General features: G+C 40.4%; 1 protein-coding gene across 1 annotated transcript in view; it reads left to right on the top strand.

Moving 5' to 3' along the window:
* The window catches only part of MSH2 (mutS homolog 2), a 90,123-nt gene that overhangs the window by 26,794 nt on the left and 52,065 nt on the right, over positions 1–11,264 (top strand). The window contains exons 6-7 of the mRNA XM_017548533.2: positions 809–942; positions 8,857–9,056. Coding sequence (XP_017404022.1) covers positions 809–942; positions 8,857–9,056 — 334 coding nt within the window. The remainder of the gene's footprint in view (positions 1–808; positions 943–8,856; positions 9,057–11,264) is intronic.

Raw genomic sequence — 11,264 nt, 5'->3', positions numbered from 1 at the left:
TTTTTGAGATGGAATCTTACTCTTGTCGCCCAGGCTGGAGTGCAATGGTGCACTCAGCTCACTGCAACCTCTGCCTCTTGGGTTCAGGTGATTAGCTGAGAGCCTCCTGAATAGCTGGGATTACAGGCATATGCCTCCACGCCCAGCTAATTTTTGTATTTTTAGTAGAGATGGGGTTTTCCCTTGTTGGCCAGGCTGGTCCTGAACTCCTGATCTCAGGCGATCTGCTTGCCTTGGCGTGCCGAAGTGCTGGAATTACAGGCATGAGCCACTGTGCCTGGCCTGGCAATTCTTTAAAATTATATTCTAAGAAGTTTTATGTCTAAAACTGCAGTAAGTGGCTGGGTGCCGTGGTAATCCCAACACTTTGGGAGGCCGAGGTGGGAGGATCATTTGAGGCCAGGAGTTGAGACTAGCCTGGGCAACATAGTGAGACCAACTCTACAAAAAGAAGAAAAAAATAGCTGGATTTAGTGGCATGCACCTGTAGACCTGGCTACTCGAAAGGCTGGAGTGGGAGGATTCTTTGAGCCCCAAGAGTTCTGGCTTGCTGTGAGCTGAGATGGCACTACTGCACTCCAACCTGGGCAATAGAGTGAGACCCTGTCTCAACAGATAAAACTGTAGTAATTATAAAGTGGTTTTGGCTTGAGGAGAAATGTATGGCTTAGAAAGAGGGACTTTTTGTGGAAATTTCTTGTTTAATATTTGAAGAATATTATGTCTATTGTTCCTCTGTTTTTCATGGCATAGTAAGGTTTTCACCAGCAAGTGTGCCATTCTTTGTATTTTATTTTTTGTTTACTAGGGTTCTCTTGAAGATACCACTGGCTCTCAGTCTCTGGCTGCCTTGCTGAATAAGTGTAAAACCCCTCAAGGACAAAGACTTGTTAACCAGTGGATTAAGCAGCCTCTTATGGATAAGAACAGAATAGAGGAGAGGTATGTTATTAGTTTACACTTTTGTTAGTTTTATGTAACCTGCAGTTATTCCATATGATTATACCACTTATTCTAATATGCAGTTTGCAAGTATATCTTACCATTTAACTGTACAGAGAGCTACACAGTAATAGAGTAGTAATGATTTAGATTGATTAAGCAGCTCATTTTTTTTAAGTAAGTTTTTTTTCATTATAAAAAAAAGTAGGCTGGGCATGGTGGCTCACGCCTGTAATCCAAGCACTTTGGAGGCCAAGGCAGGCGGATCACCTGAGGTCGGGAGCTCAAGACCAGCCTGATGAACATGGTGAAACCCCATCTTTATTTAAAAAAATAAAATAAAATTTTATTTGAGATAGTATGGTTTAGAACATGTACTTGGGGGCCAGTATACCTTAGTTCATATTGTGTGTAATCTTGGGCAGATTATTCAGCTTTTTGTCACAGCTTCTTCACTTTTCATTTTTATTTTTTGTAATTTTTTGTTGTTGTTGTTGAGGTGAAGTTTTGCTCTTGTTGCCCAGGCTGGAGGGTAATGGTATGATCTCGGGTTACTGTAACCTCCGCCTCCCGAGTTCAAGTGATTCTCCTGCCTCATCCCCCCGAGTAGCAGGGATTACAGGCGTGTATATCACACCGGGCTTATTTTTTATTTTTAGTAGAGATAGGATTTCTCCATGTTGGTTAGGCTGGTCTTTGAACTCCCAATCTCTGGTGATTCGCCTGTCTTGGCCTCTCAAAGTGCTGGGATTTACAGGCATGACCCACCTCGCCCGGCCTCTTCTTTTTTCTTTATTTTTGTGGAGACAAGATCTCACTATATTGCCGAGGCTGGTCTCAAACAATCCCCTGCCACCTCGGCCTCCTAAAGTGCTGGGATTATAGGCATGAACCCCCATGCCCAGTCTGTTTCCTGTTGTTGCTCCTTTTTCTCAGCGCTGTCTGCTGTGGTACCTCATGCTTTCTAGGTTAAGCCTTCTTGGGAGTTCTCAGGAGAAATCTGTTACCTCCCTTACTAAGCATTTCAGATTGATCTTTATTCCAGGTTACACATTAAATCAAGTTTTTCTGGTCCTTTTTTTTTTTTTTTTTAAAGAGATATGGTTTCACCATGTTGTCCAGGCTGATCTCAAACTTCCAAGCTCAAGTGATCCACCTTCCTCGGCCTCCCAAAGTGCTAGGATTACATACAGGCATGGGCCACTGTATCTGCTCTGTACTATTCATCTTTCCATTCACCAAAACCTACTTGCAACTCTGAGAATATGTTATTGCCATCTAGAAATGAGTTTCTAGGAATTCGTTCCTTTTTGTACTTTATTTAACAATAGAATTAAAAATTATTATTATCATTATTTTTTGAGATGGAGTCTTGCTCTGTTGCCCAGGCTGGAGTGCAGTGGCATGAGCTCAGCTCACTATAACCTTCACCTCTCGGGTTCAAGCGATTCTCTTGTCTCAGCCTCCTGAGTAGCTGGGACTACAGGTATGTGCCACCATGCCTGGCTAATTTTTTATATTTTTAGTAGAGACAGGGTTTCACTGTGTTAACCAGGCTAGTCTCAAACTCCTGACCTCAGATGATCCACTCACCTTGGCCTCCTGAAGTGCTTGGATTACAGGCGTGAGCCACCGTGCTGGCTGAAATTAATTCTAATAAGCAAGATGCGGTGGCTTGTACCTGTAGTCCCAGCTACTTGGGAAGCTGAGGCAGGAGGATCGTGGGTCCAAGTCCAGCCTTGACAAAATAGTGGGAACCTTCCCTACCTCCAGTCTTCAAACAAGAAAAAAATTTGCTGGAGAAGGTCATGCAATGCTGATAGGTCCCATAGCTTTCAGTGATAACTGGATGTTACTTTTACTGTGTGACTCATTATAGTGACCAACCCCCAATTTTTTCCTTTCCCTTAAGCCTTCAGCTATCTCATTCTAAGCAGATGATTTCTTTCTTAAGAGCTGCAACCTTAAAATTTATCTGTATTTTCAGTCTTTTACTCTCTGGCTCTTTCTCAGAAGAAATAACACTTTATTTCTTTTCAAAGCCAACCTTTCCATACTTTACTTGGAGACATATTTTTAATTAAGATTGCTACATTAATCTTATAAGAAAGAAATATGAAACTAGAAGGCAATAAAAATGCCAAATTTAATATACAAATTATTTTGTCAGCAGTTTCACAAGAATAAACTATTTCATATACTACCATATGTTCAATGTTCCTTACAGAATTCTAACATTAAAAAGGACAAATTACCAAAGCTTCAGATGAATCTATAAAAGGACAAAAGAAAAAGCTTAAAAAGATAAAGAGCAGCACGCCAAGTGCATGTACAAACATAAGGACTCTTGGGATTTACTTATTTTTCTTTTTAAATCTTTAGGCCTAGCACAGTGTTTGCTGCTTAATGTATCAAATGATTGGTTCTGACTGCATTAATCCGTAAGCAGGACAGATGAAGAAAAGAATTATACTTGTAATTACAGTTCTTTAGGAACCACATTTGCTGTCAGCCTTTTAAATACACTGTTAGGCAATTCCAGTCAACTCTTTTGAAAAAAAACTATTTATTTATTTTGAGACTGGATTATAAGACTGGCCAAGTTTTGTGTTTTTGGTAGAGATGGTGTTTTGTTATGTTTTCCAGACTTGTCTTGAACTCCTGGGCTCAAGTGATACACCTGCCTTAGCATCCCAAAGTGCTGGGATTATAGGCGTGAGCCACCATGCTCAACCAGTTACAGTCAGCTCTTATAAAGAAAGCTTAGAAATGGTAGGGTTAAAGAGAGGACAGAATGTTGATTTTAAAATAACAAGAATTTGGCCGGGCATGGTGGCTCATGCCTGTATCCTAGCACTTTGGGAGGCTGAGACAGGTGAATTGCCTGAGCTCAGGAGTTTGATACCAGCTTGGGCAATACGGTAAAACCTCAACTGTACTAAAATACAAAAAATTAGCTTGGTGTGGCAGCATGCACCTGTAGTCCCAGTTACTCCAGAGGCTGAGGCAGGAGAACCCGTTGGGCGGAGGTTGCAGTGAGCCAAGGCTGCACCACTTCAACAGAGCGAGAGTGTCTTTGAAAAAAAAATAAAAAATAATAATTTGATTTAAGTCTATGGGAATTTTAAGGGTCAACCAATCTCCAAAATGTCTCAGCTGTATGCAATTTAATACAATATTAATTTGCATGTTGACTGGAAAAATTGCATACAGCTGAGTCATTTTATCGAGTAAAATTGATAGGTATACTATGTTATGCCAACAATAACTGTGATACTTCTATAATTGTGATTTTAAATTGGCATTGTCATGGAAACAGTAGTTGTTTTTTTCTTTAAGCTTCTTTTAGCCAGAAACATAACTGAAACTGTAATTATTACTGAAATAGTATGCTGAATAGACTTGTGAAACTTAGCAATTGATTAGGCTTTTAATGATATCTGGACCAAAGGCTGAGGGGGCCGTGCTGTGTCCTATGTTTTTTTTAGAAGCTTTTCATTTCTTTGCCGTTTTACATCTTTCGTAATACTACTTTATTTCTGGGTTTTTTTGTTTTTTTTCTTTTTTTGAGATGGAGTTTTGCTCTTGTCACCCAGGCTGGAATGCAATGGCGCCACCTTGGCTCACTGCAACCTCTGCCTTCCAGGTTCAAGTGATTCTCCTACCTCAGCCCCCCAAGTAGCTGGGATTACAGGCATGTGCAACCATGCCGGGCTAATATTTTGTATTTTTTGTAGAGGCAGGGTTTCTCCGTGTTGGTCAGATTGGTTTCAAACTCCCGACCTCAGGTGATCTGCCCGTCTCGGCCTCCCAAAGTGCTGGGATTACAGGCATAAGCCACTGCGTCCAGCCTTGAGTGTCTTTTAAAACCAGTTAGGCTGAACCACAGGTGTCAGCAATCTTCATGGGCTTTGAAGAAATAAGACAAAAAGGAAAGAGATGTTTTAACTCGAGTGTTCTGTTCTTACTCTACAGCACTTAGCAGAAGTGCATCTGTCCACCTTGTTCGTTCTTTAAAACAAAGCCCCATTGGTTCTCTCTTGCCAAGTTTGCTTAATTCTTGGTTTTCCTTTGTAAGATGTGAAAGGGATATGAAGAGCAAATAGGAAGTGTTACTATTGCTGTTTGAGAGAAAGCTGTTTTACAGTTTGTTGGCAAACTGAGAATTTGTAAAAGCACAACAGAAGTGTGCATTTGTGGCTTCTCATGTTTTAGCATTGCTATATCTCATAATTTTTTTTTTAAATAATTTAACTTTTTATTTGAAAAGTACTACTGGACCATGTTTTTAAAAAATTGAATAAGAAGATAAACACCCCTACTTCTACTTTACCTGCAGTCCTACTCCATGATGGTAATCACTATTAACAGTTTAGTTGTGTTCTTATCCTTCTAGGGTTTTTTTTTTTTTCCTTTGTGTATACAGATACATAATTTTTTTTTCTTTTTTTTGAGATGGAGTTTCACTCTTTCGCCTGGGCTGGAGTGTAGTGGCACGATCTCCACTCACTGCAACCTCCCTCTTCCAGCTTCAAGCGATTTTCCTGCCTCAGCCTCCCGAGTAGCTGGGATTACAGGCACCCACCATCATGCCTGGCTGATTTTTTTATTTTTACTAGAGGCAGGGGTTCACCATGTTGACCAGGCTGGTCTTGAACTGCTGACCTCGGATCTGTTGAGATTCACTTAGGGTGGCAGCAAAATATTAAGGAGAATATTAGAGAAAGTTATAGATTTTAGTCTCAAACCTTTTGGAGCCAACAGTTATCCCTAGCCCACTTGTATCACTGTAATGGTATGAGTGTGCATTCATTCATCCACTGTTGAGTCAGGGTCTGCAGGCCAGACTTCCGCAGGTGGTGATCGACATCTCAGTCATCCACTTACCTCAGACTCTCAAAGTGCTGGGATTATAGGCGTGAGCCACCACGCCTGGCCGATATATAAAATTTTTAAATATAGATAACACTTTAAAACAACATGGGGTCATATTATAAATGCAATTTGTATTCCTTCCCAACAGTATTTACAGTTTGTTTCCATTTCACTATTTATTTATCAATTTTTTATTTCTAAATATTTCTCTTGAGTAGGTGAGACATCATATAGTATAAAATTCAGTAGTAAAACAGTTTTTCAGAGATACAAAATTGGCTGACTTTGCACAGACCCCTTTCAATTCATAGGTAGGGATGCAGTCACCTCTTCAACCGAGGGGAGGAAAGGATGTGTGTGCTTGTGGGCTCTTCAACATTGTTGATTATGATTTATTTTCTGGTCAGTTTGAGAAGAAACAGTGATAAAATAATTGGAACAGGGAAGAAGCATGAGATTATTTTATCAGAAATATATTATCTGTGATTTTTTTTACCATTGACCTCAGAATTGCCCACAAGGATATGGGAGTTTTATGGAAAGAAGAGAAAAGGAAAGATGAGGGTGTAGGTCAGCCAGCATTAGACTTTGTCATTCTTTTCTTGCCCCTTTACACCTCCTTCCCTGCTTTATTAAGATAACTAAGAGATTTCTGTGATTGTTAGGAATCAAACTTCTGTGTGCATAAGAGTCAAGCTGTGTGCATAATAATTGCATGAGATTTCGTAGCTGGGCCCCACTCCCAGAGATTTATATTATCTACCTCCAAGTGATTTTGATGACAGTGATCCTTGGACCAGACTCTGTGAAGCCCAATTAGATCCAAAGGCTTAGCTAGGAAAGCCCCCAAAATTTGCTTTATTGGATTGTTTAATTTGACTGCATCCACTCTTTTTTCAAATTTAGAATATATGCCACAAACATCTTTTCTGGAGGATTAGGCTTCCTAATTAATCTTGGGGATTGTTTCTAGCCCCATTGACGGGTTCATAATACAAATTTGGCAGCAAATTGTTTTCCCACTAATTTGGCATTTTCAGTAAAAAACATGTATCTGTTGCTAGCTGCCTAGACATTGGCTGGACATGGTTTAAGTTACTTTTCCCTTAAAAAGTAAGTTTTAATTCAAGTTTCTTTAAGCCAACAGTCTCAACTAGGGCAGTTTTTCCCTCCAGGGGACATTCATCAGTGTCTAGAGATATTTCTGGTTGTCATATTGAGGAAGAGAGTGTATAGTGGGTAGAATCCAGGGATGCTGTTAAGCAAGCATGGAACAGCCCCTTACAGCAAATAATTACTTAGCTTAAAATGGCAGTGTTACCAAAATGGAGAAATTGTACTTTAAATGTGTTTTTATATATGGCCATTATGTGTTTACTCTGGAGATAATATGTTTTTCTTCATATAACATGCTTGATAAACATTTTGGTAATACAGGAATTGTAAATGCTGGTGATGTCAGTCAATAGTTAAGGAATTTAGAAAGCAGATTTGTTTGCTTTCTATCCCTGTGTAATTTGAGGTTTAGTTTATTGTCACATCCTTTATAAACATAAGGAAGATGGTTGCTCATCTGTTAGCATTCTGAACCTTGAATCAGCTGTAATGCCTATGGCCTCCAGAAAACCTTCTCTAAAACTTCGCCCTCTGAAAGCAGGGCGAAGTTTTAGAGAAGGTTTTCTGTGTAAAATATGTAGGAATATTTTCCCACCTTCAGGTAAACTGTTAGTTTACCTTTTGGCTTCAGCAATTTACCTTTCAGCTATTAATTCAGTAACATCTCCAACATTGTTTTTCAAACTGCAAGGTGTGACCCAGTAGTGGGTTGTTAAATCAGTAGGTGACAAAGAGCATTTTTAAGTTAAATACAATAGAAAATAGTGTATCACATAATGAGAGTAAGTATTGATTTGTGAAACCTATTTTAATCATAGATCTATGTATGCATGTGCTGGATTGTAATGTAAAGACATTTCTTGCTGTGGTTACACTGAAAAAAATGGAAAGTAACTGATTTCCAATAACTTACAGAAGCATTATGAGCTACATGTTCTATCATTCTTGAAACAAGCTGAGATTTTATTGACTTTGGGAAGCAATAAAATTAAAAAATTTTTTAACTTTGTACTGTCAAGAGGTAATTTTAGAAAGCATTCTAAAGATGAATAAGAAATAGACTAAGTATTGGATTTGGTGGCATTCTTGAACTGTAATTCTGTTTCATTAAACATCACTATTTACGTGTGCAACAGTGTGTCAGTAACAACAATGCCCCAGTAATGAAATTATTTCTCCTCTTTAAGGCATGTCTATTTGATGAAAGTCAAACAAAATTGGTTATATATCAGTGTCTTATGATACTGCTTAACTAAGCCTTAATTTGACTCTTAGCTAATCAGGAAATGCTTGCCTCACAGTCTTAAAAGAGCTTTCTACCTTCTAAAAAAGCTGATGTTTCAGCATAGATTTAAGCTTCTTCTTTTTTTGTTGTGCCTTTTTTCTTTTTTTTTTTAAACGGAGTCTTGCTGTTGCCCAGGCTGGAGTACAGTGGGGCTGTCTTGGCTCACTGCAACTTCCACTTCCCGGGTTCAAGCAATTCTTCTGCCTCAGCCTCCTGAGTAGCTGGGACTACAGGCATGCACTACCACACCTGGCTGATGTTTGTATTTTTAGTTGAGACGGGGTTTCATCATATTGGCCAGACTCCTCTGGAACTCCTGATCTCGTGATCTACTCGCCTTAGCCTCCCAAAGTGCTGGGATTACAGGTGTGAGCCACTGTACCCAGCCTTTTTGTATTTTTAGTAGAGACAGGGTTTCACCATGCTGACCAGGCAGGTCTCAAACTCCTGACATTGTGATCCGCCTGCCTTGGCCTCTCAAAGTGCTGCGATTATAGGCGTGAGTCACTGAGCCCGGCCTAGATTCAAGCTTCTTAAATGGAATTTTGAGCTCATTTACTTGAGACTTAGGTGCTTAGTTGACAAATTTTAATTTTATGCGAAAATATTTAAGGTTAATTCTAGTTAATTTATTTCAGATTGAATTTAGTGGAAGCCTTTGTAGAAGATGCAGAATTGAGGCAGACTTTACAAGAAGATTTACTTCGTCGATTCCCAGATCTTAACCGACTTGCCAAGAAGTTTCAAAGACAAGCAGCAAACTTGCAAGATTGTTACCGACTCTATCAGGGTATAAATCAACTCCCTAATGTTATACAGGCTCTGGAAAAATATGAAGGTAACAGATGATTTCATTTTTTGTTTTCCTTCAACTCATACTTGGCTGTGTGCTGTTCTTACAAAGTTGGTAGTGGTGATTTACTCTTAGAATACATTCAGATTTCTTTCTTTTTATGTTTTTGAGATGGAGTCTTGCTCTATTGTCCAGGCTGGAGCGCAGTGGCGCAATCTCAGCTTACTGCAACCTCTGCCTCCCGGGTTCAAGCAGTTCTCCTGCCTCAGCCTCCTGGGAGTAGCTGGGATTACAGGTGTGTGCCACCATGCCCGGCTAATTTTTGTACTTTTAGTTTCACCATGTTGGCCAGGCTGGTCTCAAACTCCCAATCTCAGGTGATCTGCCCACCTCAACCTCCCAAAGTGCTGGGATTATAGGCATGAGCCACTGCGCCCAGTCTCCCACCCATACTCCTTACTCTTTACTTCCTACTTCCTTGCTTTCTTTTATTCTCTACTGGCTCTTTACCACTGCATATTTTTAGATGCACACATCTGTTTAAAAAAAAAGCACCCTTGTTCCCGGGTCCTCTTCCAATACCATCTATTAATATATCTCTCTCCCCCTTTCCATTCCCAGCTGGGTTTCTGAAAGTCTGTACTTTCCATCTTCCATTCATTTATCTGGCTTCCATCCCTGACCACAGTACTGAAATGGAATTTGCTAGGTGACCTTTATTTTTTGCTAAATCCAGTGAATGCGGTATAGTTCTTTTTTGAGACAGAGTCTCACTCTTGTCACCCAGGCTAGAGTGCAATGGCTCGATTTCAGCTCACTGCAACCTCTGCCTCCTGGGCTCAAGCAATTCTCCCTCAGCCTCCCAAGCAGCTAGGATTACAGGCATGTGCCACCATGCCCGGCTAAGTTTGTATTTTTAGTAGAGACAGGGTTTTTCCATGATGGCCAGGCTGGTCTCAAACTCCCAACCTCAGGTGATCCGCCCACCTCAGCTTTTCAAAGTGTGGGGATCACAGGCATGAGCCACCACGCCCAGCCAAGCCGACAGCACATGGTATTCCTAGGAGGTCTCCTATCCAAGTACTAACCAGGCCCGAACCTGCTCAGCTTTCAAGATCAGTAGCTTGTTCAGGGTGGTATGGCCATAGACTTTTTTTTTTTTTTTTTGAGACAGTCTCTCTTTGTTGCCCAGGCTGGAGTGCAGTGGTGCAGTCGTGGCTCACTGCAACCTCTGCCTTCTGGGTTCAAGCGATTCTTGTGCCTCAGCCTCTCATGCAGCTGGGACTATAGGCGTGTGCCACCACCCTTGGCTAATTTTTGTATTTTTAGTAGAGATAGAGTTTCACCATGTTGGCCAGGCTGATCTGGAACTCCTGACCTCAGGTGACCTGCCTGCCTGGGCCTTCCAAAGTGTTGGGATTACCAGCTTGAGCCACTGTGCCCGGATAAGCTCTTAGAGGCTTCCTGAAATGAAAGTATTTGTAACTTTCATTTTTTTTGAGATGGAGTCTTACTCTGTGGCCCAGGGTAGAGTGTACTAGTATGATCTTGGCTCACTGCAACCTTTGCCTGCTGTTTCAAAAATTTCTCCTCCCTTAGCCTCCTGAGTACCTGGGATTACAGACTTGCGCCACCACACCTGGCTCATTTTTGTATTTTTAGTAGAGATGGGTTTCATTACGTTGGCTAGACTGGGGATTTGTAACTTTCATCAGGTATTTTAAGGCATATAAGTCTTCCCTGGTAGAGAGGGAAGAAACTAAAAACATATGTAAGTACTCTCCTTTCCCCCACAAAAGGTAAGAAGTGTTGCTCTACACATTCCTTGGGTGATCTTTCTCACTCCCTGGGATAAATATGGCAGTTAGGAATTAGTTGAGGAAGGTAGCTTGGCTTCCTTCCTCAGCCTCGTTATATAGGCATAGTCTAATATACTTGTGAAGTTTACAGCAAGTCAATAATTTCCTACTTTTCTGGTATTAGATTTAAGTTGTATAGACTTGTTAGTGATCACAACATTATCTAAAATAAATGCTTCACGTTATAGATCTTGCAGCTGATGTGCAGTTCAGGTAATTGAAGTGGCTCTGCCTGGAAAATGTTACAGGAAAAATCTGTTTTCCATGTGTTGTGTTCAGAGCTATGCTCTCTTCTTTTACACAAAATGTTTGAGATTTTAGGTGTCCTCTGGTCATTGGGAACCCAAAGGACCTCTGTGAGGTTTATTTCGTTTTTTTTTTGTTTGTTTTTTTT

The sequence above is a fragment of the Cebus imitator genome, unplaced genomic scaffold, assembly GCF_001604975.1.
Source record: "Cebus imitator isolate Cc_AM_T3 unplaced genomic scaffold, Cebus_imitator-1.0 Scaffold209, whole genome shotgun sequence".
Classification (NCBI taxonomy): Eukaryota; Metazoa; Chordata; class Mammalia; order Primates; family Cebidae; genus Cebus; species Cebus imitator.
This window is presented reverse-complemented; position numbering and strand designations above follow the sequence as displayed.